This window comes from Schistocerca nitens, chromosome 11 (assembly GCF_023898315.1).
Source record: "Schistocerca nitens isolate TAMUIC-IGC-003100 chromosome 11, iqSchNite1.1, whole genome shotgun sequence".
In the NCBI taxonomy this organism is placed as follows: Eukaryota; Metazoa; Arthropoda; class Insecta; order Orthoptera; family Acrididae; genus Schistocerca; species Schistocerca nitens.
This window is the reverse complement of record NC_064624.1, coordinates 177,846,141-177,867,078: the sequence shown is the minus strand read 5'-3', so window position 1 is coordinate 177,867,078 and position 20,938 is coordinate 177,846,141. Positions and strand designations below refer to the sequence as shown.

General features: G+C 41.9%; 1 protein-coding gene across 1 annotated transcript in view; it reads left to right on the top strand.

The window, feature by feature from the left end:
* Positions 1-20,938, top strand: part of LOC126212752 (uncharacterized) — a 408,628-nt gene that overhangs the window by 275,992 nt on the left and 111,698 nt on the right. Inside the window, exon 16 of the mRNA XM_049940160.1 lies at positions 6,335-6,532. Within this exon, the coding sequence (XP_049796117.1) occupies positions 6,335-6,532 (198 nt within the window). The remainder of the gene's footprint in view (positions 1-6,334; positions 6,533-20,938) is intronic.

Sequence of the window (20,938 nt, the reverse complement as noted above, 5' to 3'; positions counted from 1 at the left end):
AACATGTCAGGTTAATAAAAGATGTCTGTACAAGATATTACATTACACAAAATATTGCATGACACTAATGTTTAAGTTTTTTTTTCCCCTTAATTTATATCTAAAAATTCAGACAATGAGTAGAAGGAGTTGTCATCTAGAAATTCTTTTAATTTATTTTTAAATGTTAGTTGGCTATCTGTCAGGCTTTTGATGCTGTTTGGTAGGTGACCAAAGACTTTTGTGGCAGCATAATTTACCCCTTTCTGAGCCAAAGTCAGATTTAACCCTGCATAGTGAAGATCATCCTTTCTCCTGGTGTTATAGCTATGCACACTGCTATTACTTTTGAACTGGGTTGGATTATTAACAACAAATTTCGTAAGTGAATATATATACTGAGAGGTTACTGTGAGGATCCCTAGATACTTAAATAGATGTCTGCAGGATGACCGTGGGTGGGCTCCAGCAATTATTCTGATTACACGTTTTTGAGTAATGAATACTTTTCTACTCAACGATGAAGTACCCCAGAATATGATGCCATACAAAAGCAGTGAATGAAAGTAGGCATAGTAAGCTAATTTACTGAGATTCGTATCACCAAAATTTGCAATAACCCTAATAGCATACGTAGCTGAACTCAGACGGTTCAGCAGACCATCAATGTGTTGCTTCCAGTTTAACCTCTCATCAATGGACACACCTAAAAATTTTGAAAATTCTACCTTAGCTACAGACTTCTGTTCAAAGTCTATATTTATTACTGGAGTTGTGCCATTTACTGTACGGAACTGTATCAAAATTTAAAGAGAGTCCGTTTGCTGAGATCCACTGAATAATTTTGTGAAAAACATCATTTACAATTACATCACTTAGTTCTTGGTTTTTGGATGTTATTACTATACTTGTATCATCAGCAAAAAGAACTAACTTTGCATCTTCATCAATGTGGAATGGTAAGTCATTAATGTATATCAAGAACAGTAAAGGATCTAAGATTGAACCCTGTGGGACCCCGTACTTGATAGCCCCCCAATTTGAGGAATCAGCTGTTGTTTTAACATTACATGAACCACTTATTTCAACTTTCTGCATTCTTCCAGTTAAGTATGAATTAAACCATTTGTGCTCTGCCCCACTCAAACCATAATGATTTAGCTTATCTAAAAGAATTCCACAATTTACACAATCAAAGGCGTTTGAGAGATCACAAAAAATACCAAAGGGTGATGTCCGGTTATTCAGAGCATTTAATATTTGATCACTGAAAGCGTGTATAGCATTTTCTGTCGAAAAGCCTTTCTGAAAACCAAACTGACATTTTGTTAGTACTTTATTTTTCCAAAAATGGGAGGCTACTCTTGAATACATTACTTTCTCAAAAAATTTTGAAAGAACTGTCAGAAGAGAGATTGGGCAGTAGTTACTACTGAGGTCGCTGATACAGAGTACCTGGCAGTAAGTGGCAGCAAACTGCACCTAATATGAAAAACATATGTTTTTGGGGTGTCCGGATGCGATTGATCACATAGTGTATGTTTATACAGTGTTGGCCATCCAAAGTGCAACACCTGAAGGAAACGTGCAAGTCGGATGAGATTTGCAGCACGCATTTGCGGAAGTGAGACATCTCTGTGACTAGCATTTCAGCTCGGGTGCGCATCACAGGTGCCACTAGTGCAACCTGCAAGTGCTGTATAAAGAGGGAACATGCGACGGATTTTTAAATGCATGCGTGCGATGCACCAATTGCGATGGATTATACGTTGCTGCTGCAATGCAATTTCTTTTATAATTTTTGTTCACCTACCTCTTTACAGCGGTAGATCTTCACACGTAAACTCCTGACTGCAGCTACTTACAAGATCACAGAAAAGCAGTGTTGAGGAAACTGTAACCTCATAGGTACACGCCGGAGGCTGCTATAAGTAAAATTTGCTGAAAATTTTTTATGTACTTTAAAGAAATGATTCGGAAAGAGGATGTCACTCGTACTTTAAACATGAAGTTCAAATTTAAACCTTCAATGGATCTTTATTGCCGTTAAGCAAGACCATCAGCCCACATTTACGAAAATTACTAAAGTTTCTGCTCACAGTTATCACCATACCTAAAACAGCCAGAATGTTTACCTTCCCAAATTCCGAAACCAATTATTTGTAACACAGTCAATGATCGGCCAATTACTTCTGCACACGATATTCAGTGGTTGTCTTTAGTAAAAGTTTATACTCGCCATAAAATACTCAGTAAGAATATACTCAGTACTACCACGCTATATAATTCAAAGTTCACTCGCGATTTTCGTCGGAACGAATTATCACATCACTCTAAAGTTTTCATAAACAGTTTCTGGTCACTACCAGATACCATTAACACTGGACCATAATGCGAAAAGTCACATCCAGCATAACCGCCTCCAATCAAAGCCAGCTCGCGACTCCCTTCTCACTCTCCCACACTCAAAACTATATCTCCTCGCTAGGCGGCCAACCGTCTCGCTTCTCATTGGCTGTCAGCACTTACGACCAATGAGAACTCACTTCTAGGGCACGGCTCACGCCAAAATCTAGCAAGCACCAACCACTTCTCTAGGCTCATTGACGTCATCAAATTAAGTAACACAAAACTCTCTAATTAAATAAACAAAACAAAATGAACTATAAGCTTTACTCTACATCTGGAAATTTATTATGTAGTCGCGAATGTTCTGGCTGTCTTATACGTAAGCATACATCCTTGGACATCCGACATTCACTAGTAGGGGAACCACTAGTGGATTCGTTCCCACGTTACAGAGTTGGAACACTTGCCAGTTCCTGTAGAGAATTACATGAATGATTTTTAATAATGCCGAACGTCCCACATACTCTCACACACGCATTCTCATTCGCACGTACCCTAACACACAATACACATATTTACCTAGAATTCTTGAAATTATTATTATAGAAAAATCACAGAGGTTTTCTGAAACTAAAAACTTTCCAAATTTTATATATGAACACTGAAAGTGTTATCAGATCATTGTACATAGTCACTGAAGGTGAACTGTTACATCACTGTATTTATTAAAATTTCTGACTGTCGGAAAATTACGTTTTTTTATGGAATTTTACTAACTTCCAAATTACAACTATTTTTGATCTCAGACTTTGACATATTGTTTGTTTTCACAACAGAAGGATGTACATGAGATATGACATTCCCCAGGTTATTCCTTTATTAGTTATTAATATTTTTAGTTTCATATAATGTAAGTGGCCTGCCAGCGCTACTCCACTGCTTTCACACACGCAGCTGCAACAGATGGTCGTGACGTCAGTCTGCAGGACACAACTCGTCCGTTACTGACCGTATAATACTCTACCGGCTTACACTGCAGCCCACATACATTCTGAAGTAAAGCTTTTAATAGACAAATGGGCGACCGCGCACTAGTTGCGAAGCCACAAACAGGTGGCTGTGTGGACGTATTGAAATTGTTCATTAGTGCAGTTGTTCCATGTATGCCTCACAGAATACAGGTGTATCTTTTGAGCCCGTTTCAGACTTTCGAGAGGAAGAATAGCTGCATATAGGAACTGCAGATCATCCTTCAGAGAAACTGTTGCAACTGTTGCTGCTGTTTAAGGAATTCAGATTATCAGATTCTTTATAAATATGTTCCAGATAGTTTGGTTTTTATGATATGTTTCACATTGCCCAGAATCTCATCACTACAGGCTTACTGAATGAAAAGTGTGTATAATGTAATCTGAAATTACAATGAAATTCAGACCTTTAGCTACTTACAGGGGTTGGTAAAAATGTGCGTTCCAACCGGGATTCGAACCCGGGACCTCCCGCTTATATGGCAGACACACTATCTGTCTGAGCTATCGAGGACACAGAGGATGGTGCCCGTTGTAATGGTACTTGAATTACGTAACCATTACGGCACCTCAACTCGACCTCTCGATACCAGCAATATTCTACTGTGTTTCTGTAAAGTAGTTGACATATTTCTGAGACAACATTCAGATTTGATTTCATTAATGTAGAGGTACTTTGATACATCGATATGTTTGTATTGCAATGATATTATTCTTATGTATATTCTTTCTTTTGTCACTATGATCTCTGACGTACTTGTAACTCTGATTTTTGTGCGCATAAGCGATTGTTAGTTAGAGTTGAGTGTCAGACCTTGAAAAAGTCAAGTCTTGGACGTCATGTTGGAAAGACACATATTGTAGTCAGCTTATAAAATGTGAACTTTAACAGTGAGGAAGATGTTTTCAAGTATGTTTTGTATTGTGCAGTGATGTTTTGTGTGTTACATGATACTGCAACAAAACAATAAAAAAGAAGTGTAACTTAAATTCGGAGTGCTGATTACTTTTTTACATCACCATTGTGCAAACTTTCAAAGGTTTAATCTTCAAGAATGGTTTTCGAAACACATCGATAAAACTTTTGAATATAGCAGGATAAAACCTAGGCCTCTCTGCATCCACGCTTGGAATCGTCACCACCTAGATTTTTGACGACTGAGCCACGATTTTACAACGAGACCAGTGTGGGAAACACGAAAAGATGAGTGCCTAGTTTATTCATTATTACATGAGATGACTTTATTAACTGTGCTCTAATGACACCTGCCACATAATAACTTTGTTGTTGCCCAAAAATGCAGTATTTAGCAGCGTGAACAACACCACAACCATTATTAATTTTTGACCTTTGTTGTAGTAGGATTGTTAGACCCTGCAGGGACTTAAATCTGTCACGCTCCTCGTGAGACCTGTGTGTCCAACTTACTGTCCACACACTACATTTGTAATGCCCCTGCCCACATCTTCATACGGATAGGTCTTACCGGCCAACGATCTTCTTCAGTGCGGATGCACTCACATTGTCCGAACTCTTACGTGAATCGGTAGATTGACTGCCGTGAGTTATGGGTATAGTGGGCAGGGGCACTACAAATTTAGTGTGTGGACAGTAAGTTGGAAATGTGGGTGTCACGGTCTAACAACCCTACCACAACAAAGGTCAAAATTTAATAATGAATTGTGGTGTTGCTCACACTGCTAAATACTGCATTTTCGGGCAACAACAAAGTTATTGTGTGGCAGGTGTCATTAGACCACAGTTAATAAAGTCATTTCATGTAATAATGAATAAAGTAGGCACTCATCTTTCCGTGTTTCCCACGCTGGTCTCGTTGTAAAATTGTGGCTCAGTCGTCGAAAATCTAGGTGGTGACGATTCCAAGCTCGGATGGAAAGAGGCCTAGGTTTTATTCTGCTATATTCAAAAGTTTTATAGATGTGTTTCACAAACCATTCTTGAAGATTAAACCTTTGAAAGTTAGCACAATGGTGATGTAAAAAAAATAATCAGCATTCCGAATTTAAGTTACACTTCCTTTTTATTGCATTTTATTTTGTTGCAGTATCACGTAACACACAAAACATCACTTCACAATACAAAACATACTTGAAAACACCTTCCTCATGTTAAAGTTCACATTTTATAAGGTGACTACAATATGCGTCTTTCCAACATGACGTCCAAGACTTGACTTTTACAAGGTCCGACTCTCTAACTCTAATAATCGCTTATGCGCCCAAAAATTGAGAGTTAAAAGTATGCCAAAGATCATAGTGACAAAAGAAAGAATACACATACGAATTGCAATACAAACACATCGATGTATCAAAGTACCTCTACATTAATGAAATCAAATCTGAATGTTGTCTAAGAAATATGTTAAGTAGTTAACAGAAACACAGTAGAATATTACTGGTATCGAGAGATCGAGTTGAGGTGCCGTAATGGTTACGTTATTCAAGTACCATTACAACGGGGAGTGTGCCAGAGAGAAGTCCGTGCAGGGGCACTATCGTCTGTGTCCTCGACAGCTCGGACGGATATAGCGTCTGCCGCGTATGCGGGAGGTCCCGGGTTCGAGTCCCGCCCCATCGATATTTATCGATGCCTGTAAGCAACTAAATGTCTGAATTTCTTTGTAACTTCATTCTTCGAGAGCTGCGAGATCACCAACGGTATCTGTTCTTTCGGACATGTCCGTAAGATCAGATACCATTTTCATATACCAATTCAGTGGTAAGTTTAAAGTCAGCTGCTGCAAGTTATACAGGCCCAAGGTAAGAAATATGTAGTACTTTCACCTTAGAAATTTACCGAAATCTTCACCAGTTAATCCGCCAACGAAAGGTGAGCTTTCGGGTTTGAGTCCCATTCTGGCACACAATTTTACTCTGCGAGTTCGAAGTTAAGATAGAGCTGTTCGTACCGCGAAGTTGCAGTATTTTACCGACGTGACACCGGTCTCGTGTCGCAGGGGAGTCCACCGGAGTCACCCCACACTCCAGCCGGAGGGCGACGCAAATTTTCGTTCCGCTTCCCTGCCCCTTCTGCCTCCTCTCTGTCCGGTGGCGGCGGGGGTGACGGCGGCGGTACCGGCACGACGGGGCGTGGCCGCCGTCACGAGGTGCGGCGCACCTTCTCCGAGGAGGCGGCGTCCATCCCGGACATTCAGGTGAGTGCGACTCCTTTCAGGAGTTCCACAGTATATCCCTACGTCTCTCCTATACTCTGTGAAAGTGGAGGATGGCAGTATTCGGCTCTCACATACTTCCTTCGAGGGTTCCAAATATCTATATTGAACGGATTAAAAAAATTGATTATGGAGAACTTACTTTTCTTGCATGACTTGTTTCAGAATATCAAATTTCTCTCTAGAGTTGTCCTCCAGAAATTGCGAATTCCTTTCATCTGCATCACGGTGTGACTCAGCTGTGCAGCTAAAAACTTCTCAATTAACTCATTACATCAAATTCTGATAAAGTCCAGATTTTTTTGACGATTGTCTACATTGGCATTGTGACTGTTGCGATACTGGTCAGGCTGTCACTCTTAAAGTCGGAGGATAGCATCAAACTGGCTAGGTAATGAAACTTTCTGGCAGATTAAAACTGTGTGCCGGACCGAGACTCGAACTCGGGACCTTTGCCTTTCGCGGGCAAGTGCTCTACCAACTGAGCTACCCGTGCACGACTCACGCCCCGTCCTCACAGCTTTACTTCTGCCAGTCTCGGTCCGGCACAAATTTTTAATCTGCCAGGAAGTTTCATATCAGCGCACACTCCACTGCAGAGTGAAAATCTCATTCTGGAAACATCCCCCAGGCTGTGGCTAAGCCATGTCTCCGCAATATCCTTTTTCAGGAGTGCTAGCTCTGCAAGGTTCGCAGGAGAGCTTCTGTGAAGTTTGGAATGTAGGAGACAAGGTACTAGTGGAAGTAAAGCTGTGAGGACGGGGCGTGAGTCGTGCTTGGGTAGCTCAGTTGGTAGAGCACTTGCCCGCGAAAGGCAAAGGTTCCGAGTTCGAGTCTCGGTCGGGCACACAGTTTTAATCTGCCAGGAAGTTTCATATCAGCGCACACTCCGCTGCAGAGTGAAAATCTCATTCTGGCTGGTAATGTCAGAGTGACATCACAGATGTGCCGAGTTCTGAGGTGACGCCCTCTGCGGTGTGGATTGTTTACGCTCACTCTCCGACCTCACTTGCGGCACTGCCAATTGTATCGGGTGGTAAACAGTGTGAAGTCTTTCTCTATGATCTCTCTTTTGTGAATGCACACTTCTGTGTATTACAAAGTGTATAGCAAATGTCTCAATTGAAGTTGGCATCGCACATTTCCACTGTTTGCCTAATCGCAAAGTCCCAGTAGCTCAAAGTGTGAAACAGATTGTTGTGTTTATTCTCCACACTGTGCTGAGCAGTATGTTTGTAAAGACCAGCCTGCTAGTAACTGCTGCCAAAGTCTGAATGTGTAATAGAGTGCCACTGTGATGTTGCAAAAGACACAGTTTATACGGGTGCACTCCAAAATGAAATTTGATATTTTGAAACAGACTGTGTGGTCAGATCATTGTATGGTTGCCCTGGTTTTTATCTTTCCTGGCTTCCCCGTATCATTTAAGGCTCAGTCAAACAGAGTGCGAGCACACGCAGTGGTGCAGCTACCTCAGGCATTCGTTGCAGAAGACACGAGTTGCGTTTCCTTTGAGGAAATTAAAATTATAATTATATTACGTTAATAGTAAAAAAGGAGACTTTTATGAATTTCAATATCTTTGCAGGGAACTACAGTCTTGTGAAGACCACTTCTTTAGTTATTTTTGTATGTCTTTTGGAAAGTTTAAAATGTTACACAAGCTCTATAAGCAACTAAAGTATCAACATTTCGACCATCTTTTCAGAAATCTTCTTCAACGCAAGGCAGTGGTAGGTTCTGGAGACAGCCTTTACTTGTACTGTTGTATTTCTTTTGTCAGGTCTACATCTACATCTACATCCATTCTCCGCAAGCCACCTGACGGTGTGTGGCGGAGGGTACTTGAGTACCTCTATCAGTTCTCCTTCCTATTCCAGTCTCGTATTGTTCGTGGGAAGGAAGATTGTATGCATCTGTGTGGGCTCTAATCTCTCTGATTTTATCCTCACAGTCTCTTCGTGAGATATACATAGGAGGGAGCAATATACTGCTTGACTCCTCGGTGAAGGTATGTTCTCGAAACTTCAACTAAAGCCCGTACCGAGCTAATGAGCATCTCTCTTACAGAGTCTTCTACTGGAGTTTATCTATCATCCCCGTAACGCTTTCACGATTACTAAATGATCCTGTAACAAAGCGCGCTGCTCTCCGTTGGATCTTCTCTGTCTCTTCTATCAACCCTATCTGGTACGGATCCCACACTGGTGAGCAGTATTCGAGCAGTGGACGAACAAGTGTGCTGTAACCTACTTCCTTTGTTTTCGGACTGCATTTCTCTAGGATTCTTCCAATGAATCTCAGTCTGGCATCTGCTTTACTGACGATTAATTTTATATGGTCATTCCATTTTAAATCACTCCTAATGCGTACTCCCAGATAATTTATGGAATTAACTGCTTCCAGTTGCTGACCTGCTATATTGTAGCTAAATGATAGGGGATCTTTCTTTCTATGTATTCGCAGCACATTACGCTTGCCTACATTGAGATTCAATTGCCATTCCCCACACCGTGCGTCATTTCGTTGCAGGTCCTCCTGCATTTCCATTGTTACATCCTCTCGATATACTACAGCATCATCCGCAAAAAGCCTCGGTGAACTTCCAATGTTATCCACAAGGTCATTTATATATATTGTGAATAGCAAAGCAACGATCCTACGACACTCCCCTGTGGCACACCTGAAATCATTCTTACCTCGGAAGACTTCTCTCCATTGAGAATGCCACGCTGCATTCAGTTATCTAGGAACTCTTCAATCCAATCGCACAACTTGTCTGATAGTCCATATGCTCTTACTTTGTTCATTAAATGACTGGGGGAAAACTGTATCGAACACCTTGTGGAAGTCAAGAAACACGGCATCTACCTGGGAACCCGTGTCTATGGCACTCTGAGTCTCGTGGACGAATAGCGTGAGCTGGGTTTCACACGATCGTCTTTTTCGAAACCCGTGCTGATTCCTACAGAGTAGATTTCTAGTCTCCATAAAAGTCATTATACTCGAACATAATACGTGTTGCAAAATCCTACAGCTGATCGACGTTAGAGATATAGGTCTATAGTTCTGCACATCTGTTCGACGTCCCTTCGTGAAAACGGGGATGACCTGTGCCCTTTTCCAATCTTTTTGAATGCTACGCTCTTCTAGAGACCTCCAGTACACCGCTGCAAGAAGGGGGGGCAAGTTCCTTCGCGTAGTCTGTGTAAAATCGAACTGGTATCCCATCAGGTCCAGCGGCCTTTCCTCTTTTGAGTGATTTTCATTGTTTCTCTATCCCTCTGTCGTCTATTTCGATATCTACGATTTTGTCATCTGTGCGACAATGTAGAGAAGGACCTACAGTGCAGTCTGCCTCTGTGAAACAGCTTCGGAAAAAGACATTTCAGGTCACTACTGATCTCACATTCTGGGATGACATGGGGTGCTACTCGGGCAGGTATTTGGTAGGGAGTACCAAAGCGGTGCTGCACGGCAGTTCTCTTGCAGCTGCCTGATTATAGCATTGAACTGGGGTCGTGTGGAGCCACTGGCTGGTAAACACACGCAGTCTACTGGAGTAGCATCTCCAGCAGTCGGGCTATCGGTAAATTGTAGTTGTTCTCCCTGTTAATTCTGTTAGGGCACTTAATTATTTTGACAGCCTCTCACATTTTTTGCTGTCACTATTGCAAAGCAGAGTGAGTACACGAGCTTCTTCAAAATCGATAGATTGGCCACAGTGCTGGTCCCGTGTGTCTTGTAACCGATTTATCACGTTGCCCCAGTTGTACACAGCGTTTGTGCTCCCACACGGTGAAAGCTAATTGCTTTCCCAGTTTCACCGACCTTGACATCGTCACCTTCCGATCGAAGTTTGTAGGTGCCTGCAGTGTAAAGAGCATCTACAGAAGTCTTTGTAGACCTCGCCTGTGTAACAATCTTTACTTCGTGTTGCCCAGTGGCATTGCAGAATGGCAGGCCAGAGTGGCCGAGCGGTTCTAGGCGCTACAGTCTGGAACCGCACGACAGCTCCGGTCGCAGGTTCGAATCCTGCCTCGGACGTGGATGTGTGTGATGTCCTTAGGTTAGTTAGGTTTAAGTAGTTCTAAGTTCTAGGGGACTGATGACCTCAGATGTTAAGTCCCATAGTGCTCAGAGCCATTTGAACCATTGCAGAATGAGATGTCAGTAGTCAGATAACAGCCAAAATAATGCAGTATGCAGTGGAAGGCCGTGACCAGAATCCAGCAGTCAGTCAACTGAAAGAGGACTCCAGCAAAGACGGCTAAAACACCAACATTTTTGTTCATTTAAGTGTTTCATAATGATGCAGTCAAATACACAAAAAGACCGATGACCTCGCTGTCTGGTCTCCTCCCCCAATCAAACCAAACCCCAAATACACAAAATGATATTATTCAAATTGACACTGGCTGCTGTACTGGTTGTTACCTATCTCATTTCTTAGATAACTGAAAAATTGTGGAATCTTACGTGGTATATTGTGGTAGGACCACACTCTCACCACGTGTTTTTGAATGAGTATAATACGAGTAGTTCCAGCACACTTTCAGCAAGACTTATTTATTAGTAGCTGCTGAAAGATTACACACTGCAGATCTCGTTTGTCTAGGGGTTCTCGAAGTATTGTCTTCAAAATAATCATTCCAACAAGCGTGGCCTGGGTTTTCTTCTTGTTTGAAATAAACACTACCGGATCTGAAATACTTTCTGTTAAAATTTATATTTATTCGTACTTTTTGTTTACTAACTACACCATATTCACTATGAACATTGATACTGTAAATGCATTATACTGTACTGGTCACATAAACATGTCCATCTCCCTCCAATACCGACAAAGAAGTGGCAGAAAGCCAACATGTGCCCGGAAGTTGCAGACATTCCTGCATTCTAGATTCTTTGGTCTACTGACCTTAATAAACTCCAAAGATACATATAAATAAATACATAGAAATATACAGCATTTAACATCTCAAACGAATCCATTATTTCTCATAAAAGAAAATGTTCATAATTAAATAAATTAAACCTTTTTTCTGGCAACACGATGAAATTACCTAAGTCTTTACTGTGGGCATTGTAGTTTCCGCATGAGATAAACTTTATCTCTGACAGTTAATTACATTACACTGTGGAAGCTTACAAACTTGTGTTAAATAGGCTCGTTGACCTCAATATCGTGACTAAATTGAGTTTTGCACCGTTAATGGTTAGTCAAAAGCTAGAGAGGGAAAATAATTAGACATCCCAGAATTGTATTAAATGATATTCCAGAATCATACTTTGGTGTTGTTATGTACAAGTTTAGTTTGTGGTTAGGAATAATTATGGTATACTACTGTTCTGAGCATATTATGAGCATGATTAAAGGCAAACATTAAAAATGCTGTAATATTTTTAATTATAACCATCAACAACAGATTTACATGTCAGTTTTTTACATAGTCTCCCTGACATTGGACACACATATTCCACTGCTTTGAAAGTGCACAGATATTACAACGAAAGAATTCATTCAGTCGCGTGTGTAGCAAGTCGTGCGTCACAGTTTTCGTGTCTTTGCGCCTTGTGAAATGCCTACCTCCCACTGTTTCTTTGAGTGGAGTGAACAGATGAAAGTCAGTAGGAGAAATGTCTGGTGAATGAGTAGTATGTACCAGGCATTCAAATTTAATTTCCTGAATAGTCTCAAATGCCTTACAGGCTGTATGCGATCATGCTTTGTCATGCTGTAGCAATGCTCCTAAAGTCGGAAGTTCTCATTGTTTACTCCCAATTGCAGAGTGAAGTTGATTCAACATGTCTTAATAAAAATTTCTGGTTACTGTCACTCCAGAATTACTCCATTTTCATTTCAGATAAGAATTAGGATGACTTTTCCAGCAGACGGCCAAGTGTGGAATTTTTTTGGTTTCGACAAAGAACTTTGGCACCATTCCTCGCTTGACCTTTTTGTTTCCGGTTGGTGACAGTAGACCGGAGTCTTATGGCACATAATGATTTTTCTGAGAAATGAGTCACCTTCGATGTGGAAACGCTGCAAAAGTTCTCCACAGGCACAGACACAACGGTCGCCCGATACGGAAGTCAATTGACGTGGCACCCACCCCGCAGCCACCTTATCGTAGTGCAGTACATTGTGAACAATACTCTGCACTGAACCAGTACCAGTCTTCAAGCCTGTAGCTGTTTTGTTCAGAGTTGCGCACCTGTTCTCCTGTACGAGCTCTCCACTAACACAATATTCTCATCTGCCGCTACTCGGTGAGTGTGCCCTGGTCTTGAGGTATCCACAGAAGATACACGACTTTTAAACTTTCTACGCCACTCGTACACTTGCTGAAATGACAAATTATTGTTCTGCACTGTCCTCTTTTGATGGCTTTTGATCATTCCGACTCCTCCGCTACACAAAAAATGTGTCGCAGATGACTGCTCGATCCCGGTGCATGTGGATAGCGGGGCAGCCCTATTGTTGTAGGTGCTGCTGCCCTCTCCCGCATTTTAGCATCACTCTATATTCATGAACCATGGACCTTGCCGTTGGTGGGGAGGCTTGCGTGCCTCAGCGATACAGATGGCCGTACCGTAGGTGCAACCACAACGGAGGGGTATCTGTTGAGAGGCCAGACAAACATGTGGTTCCTGAAGAGGGGCAGCAGCCTTTTCAGTAGTTGCTTGGGCAACAGTCTGGACGATTGATTGATCTGGCCTTGTAACATTAACCAAACCAGCCTTGCTGTGCTGGTACTGCGAACGGCTGAAAGCGAGGGGAAACTACAGCCGTAATTTTTCCCGAGGACATGCAGCTTTACTGTATGATTAAATGATGATGGCGTCCTCTTGGGTAAAATATTCCGGAGGTAAAATAGTCCCCCATTCGGATCTCCGGGCGGGGACTACTCAAGAGGACGTCGTTATCAGGAGAAAGAAAACTGGCATTCTACGGATCGGAGCGTGGAATGTCAGTTCCCTTAATCGGGCAGGTAGGTTAGAAAATTTAAAAAGGGAAATGGATAGGTTAAAGTTAGATATAGTGGGAATTAGTGAAGTTCGGTGGCAGGAGGAACAAGACTTTTGGTCAGGTGATTACAGGGTTATAAATACAAAATCAAATAGGGGTAATGCAGGAGTAGGTTTAATAATGAATAAAAACATAGGAGTGCGGGTTAGCTACTACAAACAGCATAGTGAACGCATTATTGTGGCCAAGATAGACACAAAGCCCATGCCTACTACAGTAGTACAAGTTTATATGCCAACTAGCTCTGCAGATGATGAAGAAATAGATGAAATGTATGACGAGATAACAGAAATTATTCAGGTAGTGAAGGGAGACGAAAATTTAATAGTCATGGGTGACTGGAATTTGTCAGTAGGAAAAGGGAGAGAAGGAAACATAGTAGGTGAATATGGATTGGGGGGAAGAAATGAAAGAGGAAGCCGCCTTGTAGAATTTTGCACAGAGCATAACTTAATCATAGCTAACACTTGGTTCAAGAATCATAAAAGAAGGTTGTATACCTGGAAGAATCCTGGAGATACTAATAGGTATCAGATAGATTATATAATGGTAAGACAGAGATTTAGGAACCAGGTTTTAAATTGTAAGACATTTCCAGGGGCAGATGTGGATTCTGACCACAATCTGTTGGTTATGAACTGCAGATTGAAACTGAAGAAACTGCAAAAATGTGGGAATTTAAGGAGATGGGACCTGGATAAACTGAAAGAACCAGAGGTTGTAGAGAGTTTCAGGGAGAGCATAAGGGAACAATTGACAGGAATGGGGGAAAGAAATACAGTAGAAGAAGAATGGGTAGCTCTGAGGGATGAAGTAGTGAAGGCAGCAGAGGATCAAGTAGGTAAAAAGACGAGGGCTAATAGAAATCCTTGGGTGACAGAAGAGATACTGAATTTAATTGATGAAAGGAGAAAATATAAAATGCAGTAAATGAAGCAGACAAAAGGGAATACAAACTTCTCAAAAATGAGATCGACAGAAAGTGCAAAATGGCTAAGCAGGGATGGCTAGAGGACAAATGTAAGGATGTAGAGGCTTGTCTCACTAGGGGTAAGATAGATACTGCCTACAGGAAAATTAAAGAGACCTTTGGAGAGAAGAGAACCACTTGTATGAATATCAAGAGCTCAGGTGGAAACCCAGTTCTGAGCAAAGAAGGGAAGGCAGAAAGGTGGAAGGAGTATATAGAGGGTTTATACAAGGGCAATGTACTTGAGGACAATATTATGGAAATGGAAGAGGATGTAGATGAAGATGAAATGGGAGATAAGATACTGCGTGAAGAGTTTGACAGAGCACTGAAAGACCTGAGTCGAAACAAGGCCCCGGGAGTAGACAACATTCCATTAGAACTACTGATGGCCTTGGGAGAGCCAGTCATGACAAAACTGTACCATCTGGTGAGCAAGATGTATGAGACAGGCGAAATACCCAGAGACTTCAAGAAGAATATAATAATTCCAACCCCAAAGAAAGCAGGTGTTGACAGATGTGAAAATTACCGAACCATCAGTTTAATAAGTCACAGCTGCAAAATACTAACGCGAATTCTTTACAGACGAATGGAAAAACTGGTAGAAGCGGACCTCGGGGAAGATCAGTTTGGATTCCGTAGAAATGTTGGAACACGTGAGGCAATACTAACCTTACGACGTATCTTAGAAGAAAGATTAAGAAAAGGCAAACCTACGTTTCTAGCATTTGTAGACTTAGAGAAAGCTTTTGACAACGTTAACTGGAATACTCTCTTTCAAATTCTGAAGGTGGCCGGAGTAAAATACAGGGAGCGAAAGGCTATTTACAATTTGTACAGAAACCAGATGGCAGTTACAAGAGTCGAGGGGCATGAAAGGGAAGCAGTGGTTGGGAAAGGAGTGAGACAGGGTTGTAGCCTCTCCCCGATGTTATTCAATCTGTATATTGAGCAAGCAGTAAAGGAAACAAAAGAAAAATTCGGAGTAGGTATTAAAATTCATGGAGAAGAAGTAAAAACTTTGAGGTTCGCCGATGACATTGTAATTTTGTCAGAGACAGCAAAGGACTTGGAAGAGCAGTTGAACGGAATGGACAGTGTCTTGAAAGGAGGATATAAGATGAACAACAACAAAAGCAAAACGAGGATAATGGAATGTAGTCAAATTAAATCGGGTGATGCTGAGGGGATTAGATTAGGAAATGAGACACTTAAAGTAGTAAAGGAGTTTTGCTATTTAGGGAGTAAAATAACTGATGATGGTCGAAGTAGAGAGGATATAAAATGTAGACTGGCAATGGCAAGGAAATCGTTTCTGAAGAAGAGAAATTTGCTAACATCGAGTATAGATTTAAGTGTCAGGAAGTCGTTTCTGAAAGTATTTGTATGGAGTGTAGCCATGTATGGAAGTGAAACATGGACGATAACCAGTTTGGACAAGAAGAGAATAGAAGCTTTCGAAATGTGGTGCTACAGAAGAATGTTGAAGATAAGGTGGGTAGATCACGTAACTAAGGAGGAGGTATTGAACAGGATTGGGGAGAAGAGAAGTTTGTGGCACAACTTGACTAGAAGAAGGGATCGGTTGGTAGGACGTGTTTTGAGGCATTTAGGGATTACAAATTTAGCATTGGAGGGCAGCGTGGAGGGTAAAAATCGTAGAGGGAGACCAAGAGATGAATACACTAAGCAGATTCAGAAGGATGTAGGTTGCAGTAGGTACTGGGAGATGAAGAAGCTTGCACAGGATAGAGTAGCATGGAGAGCTGCATCAAACCAGTCTCAGGACTGAAGACCACAACAACAACAACAACAACTATATCCATCTGTTGCTTTCTGAACCTCAAGGAACACTGCTGCCAGCTACAAACTTCATTACATAACTTTTTGAAATTTTAAGAAGCTTTTAAGGTTTTCATTTGAATTACTCTCGTAGTATATCAGTTGATCTATATTTTGTACAGGAACATTCATGTGGTGGTATATGTTCTGCAAGTGTGCATTTATTTATGAATATATAGAACAGATTAGTACGTATTTTACAGAGACCTGTGGCCGTGGAGGCCGCGGGTTCAGTCAGAGGTAGGGCAGGGGTTTTTGCTCGTTCCAGTCTCCCAGAATGGCCCCAGCTCCACCTGTGGGGTTAAGAAGGCCGGGGCAACAGACCCACCAATCTCCCCATCCTAGTTCTGTGGCAAATAGAAGGGCTGCAGTTGGCTCAATAGTTCGATCCTGAGCTCGTGTGACAAGCTGTACTTTACCTCTCATTCACACTTGCACAAACAAGTGTGAGTCAAATGAAAACCATAAATTTGTAACAACAATTAGAAATTTCGCACCATTATCCTGTAAGTTGGTAAGCATGTTACAAGCAGCATGCAGAATGGCTTGTAGATGGCAGCATAGTGCAGATGCACACATACCATCGCAGTATCAGTATACAGATGGCCGCCATTTTCGCCAGGGAAGAACAGCATTCTGTTATTCGGTTTTTGCGTAGTGAAGGTGTGAAACCTATTGAAATTCATCGACGAATGAAGGTTCAGTACGGTGATGCATGTTTGTCACAGCAGAAAGTCGACGAATGGAGTAGGAAGTTCGCAAATGGTGTGACTTCAGTGGAAGATGCTCCTCGTCCAGGTCAGGCACGACAAGTTGTGACTTCACAGAGCATTGCAGCATTTGAAACCATAGTGAAGGAAACCCGCCGAGTGACACAGAATGACATTGCAGCACGTTTACAGATTAGTCACGGGTCAGCACACCACATTGCGCACGATGTGCTCCAGTTTCACAAAGTGTCTGCAAGATGGGTGCCACGGCAGCTGACTCCTGAAATGAGAGAACGACGTGTTTATGTTCGTGAAGAGCTTCTTTGGTGATTTGAACGAGAAGGTGACGGCATCCTTGCAAGAATCGTTACTGGGGACGAAACCTGAGTTCACTTCCACCAACTGGAAACGAAGAGAGCGAGCAATGAATGGCGCCATTCCTCATCACCGAAACCAAAGAAGTTTCTAACAGAACTGTCAGCAGGGAAGGTTATGCTGACTCTCTTCTGGGATGTAAAAGGTGTCATTTTGGAGCATTACATGCCTAGAGGGACCACTGTCACCAGTGCATCGTACACAGATCTCCTATAAAATCACGTGCGGCCTGCAATCAAACCGAAGCGACGTGGATTGCTGTCAGCAGGTGTCCTTTTGCAACATGACAATGCGAGGCCCCACACTGCCCATACAACAGTAGCAACAGTCACAGACCTGCATTTTGAGTGTCTTCCTCATCCACCACACTCACCAGACCTTGCCCCAAGTGGTTTGTATATGTTTGGACCACTCAAAGATGCAATGGGAGGAAAGAAGTTCCGTTCTGATGAAGGGTTACGCCACGTGGTGCACGAGTGGTTGCACAGACTACCAAAAGAATTTTTTTCTAAAGGAATTTATGCACTTTGTAAGCGCTGGGGGACTTGCATTAAGCGTAGGGGAGATTATGTTGAAAAGTGATACAGCTTTGTACCACTGCTGCACAATAAATAATATTTAAAAAATATTTAAGGTTTCCATTTGACTCACCATCATATTTCTTTCCACACTGGGCCTATTTCGATGAGTTGTTGTATTTGGTGTGGCTGGTATAGTACAAAAATACATTTACACACACCAGATTGATGAAAGCATTTCGTTTCTTCTGGCGTTTTTCACACTCACTCGCCTCGTGATGTTTAGAATATTGGCAAATGCTAGCCGACTGCCGTGGGTGACGGCAGTCTAGTGCAAGGACTCGCCTCCCATTTTGACTGGGACGGTGCCACACAGAGACTGTGCCAGGCTGCTCACTCCCTGTTTGACTGAGCCTTTAAGGTGAATGCTGTGATGGTTCCTTTGACGAGGCTGCTACTAATCCGTAGCTGTTGCTCATTTTGTAAGGAGTGTACCGTGCACGGGATGTGGAATCGAACTTTACTTTTTCTCGTTCCCCATTTCCAATGTGTTGGCGACAGCTAGCTAGGTCAAGAAATTTGCTAACGATCGATTGAATTACGTATTTACAATCGCAGACTCTCGTGTGATGCCAGACTGCTGTTCTTATGGAGTGTTATGTTTTTTGTTGTTTTTTGTTATTTTCTGATTAGATTTAATGCTAGTATGATGATGCAGATTGGTTAGCATTTCCGCTGCTCTCTCTGACACAATGCACGGTTTTGTGAAGGTACCGTCGGAGCAGTCTTCTTCGGACGACTCCAAAAGCAAAGATTCGGAGCATGTAAGTTTGGCAAGAAGCTATAAAGTGAATTTGCACCTGTGCTTACTGTTTCTGCAAATCTGTCAGCTGCCGACAAAAGGATTGTGCTTGCGTGTTCTCTTCTGTACTACGTCGTGTCAGTCGTGTCGCCTTTCCTATAAACTTCTTTCGCAAGAGCAGCTGGTCGGTGGGGCATAGAGTGGGGTGAGAAAAGGGGGGGGGGGCAATCCATCATGTAAATAGCTACCAAAATAGTCCAGTTTTCAGTCAGTTTTATAGTGAAGCCTGGAGGAAAGTAGATTGCTGATTAAATCACACAGTAGAACAGCTTTACGTGCAGTCACTGACACTCACACTATATCACCTATGAGCAGTTTGATATTTGTGTCATCATTGAGTAGCCTGCCTCTTCTAGCTCACAATTTGTCTGCAGACCCTGTCTCCTGTAATTTTCTGCTTTGATGTACTCTGTGCCTCCATTGTATACCTCGTGCAAACTCGCTAGAAGAGGTCAACAGGACGTATAGTAGATTGAGCCAATTTATTAGAGAAAGGTGCAAAAATAATTTCCTACATTTTAAATTAAATTTTCGGAGTTCTGTTACCGACATCATTATACTTTACTGATCTCGAGACTACATTATACCGGGTGCCCATAAAGTCCCATTACTATTTCATAAGATTACAACTTTGAAACTATTAGAGTTAGGGCATTGAAGTTTGTAGTAAAATATTTAACAGATCTCATAGTTTTTTTTGACAGAATTTCAGTGTGTGCCCCTCTCATTGCTGGTATAACATCGTGACACAGTATTAGAGTTCTGCCCTGCCCGTGTAAGTGTCAGTATTACAGCAGCAACAGTTCTGATTGCCGCATCAGTTCGTGTACCAATGAGAGCCATGTCATTGACTGTTGTTGTGTACATACAACCTTTGACTTAACCCACAAAAAAAAGTTTAATTGTTCAACGTTGGGAGGGATGGGGTTGTGCTGCGGAACAATTGTAACCCGTGCACCTCTCAGAAATTTGGCACGTGGGCACGTTCAGTCTCTGATGCGGTGATGCATCATCGTGCTGCGAGATGACAAACGGCTGCAGTTTTTCAATCTGTGCTAGCAGGAATTTTCTCAGGAGAAAAATAAATGGGCCTGTCACCCTATTGTGCATTAGAACACAACAAAAGTTAAGCTTCAGGCTACCACAGATGTGTTAACATCTCTCGTGTGTGTTTTACGAGTCACAGGTCGTAATGTAGTGATTCGAGTGCCCAGAAACGTGGAACGTTACTTCATCTGAAAACGGGCACTTTTTCACATAGTCATCATCAGCTTCTGTGGAGGCTAGCACAGAACATACAAATGTGCAACATAGAGGGCGATCACTTCACTGCTTTGCTTGTACCATTAGCACGTGCATAAAGGTGTAACTGCTTATTATGTAACACTTCACACACAATTGATCTTGCTTTCTGCAGTTCACTCAGTGCACATTGAATTAATTTCTAGGGTCTGTGCCGAAATGCGGCTTGTGCCCTGTCTAAGCCTTTGACACTGCCTGTCTCTTTAAAAATTTTTAACCACCCCATTACATTTGTTTTTGCCAGTGATGCCCTTCCTTTCTGCCATCAAATGCTGTCACAGGGCTAGATTCTGTGTACCAGACAACACATTGCACCGTGTCCTGGTCTGTTGCCATTTTGATACACCCAGAGTCAAAATCTGTGACAAGAACACTACAGAAAAACATGATTGAGAGCTGATAAACAATTTACAGGAAATCACAATCCTCTGTCTGCAATAGTTTCCAAGTTCTGATTTTTTTAAATGATAGCGGTGCTTTATGGTCAGAGGGTGTATACTTTCATGAGGTTTCCCCTGTTCGTAATGTGCAGAGTTAGTTTTATACCCAGTGTTAATTTTTTCTGTGGATTTCAGTTTTCATGGTTCCTCATTGATAAAAAGTAATTGAATCAGCTTTTTTAATGACAGTAATATGCTGCACTGGCTGTTGTAGCTTGCATTAGGATATTCTTTTATTTTGTGTTTTTCACTACTCCACAATTTCAGCTGTGTAGCCATTTCAAAGTGTAGTGTATCGCCTGTCAAGGTCCTTCACGTTTTGTTTTTTCTCTC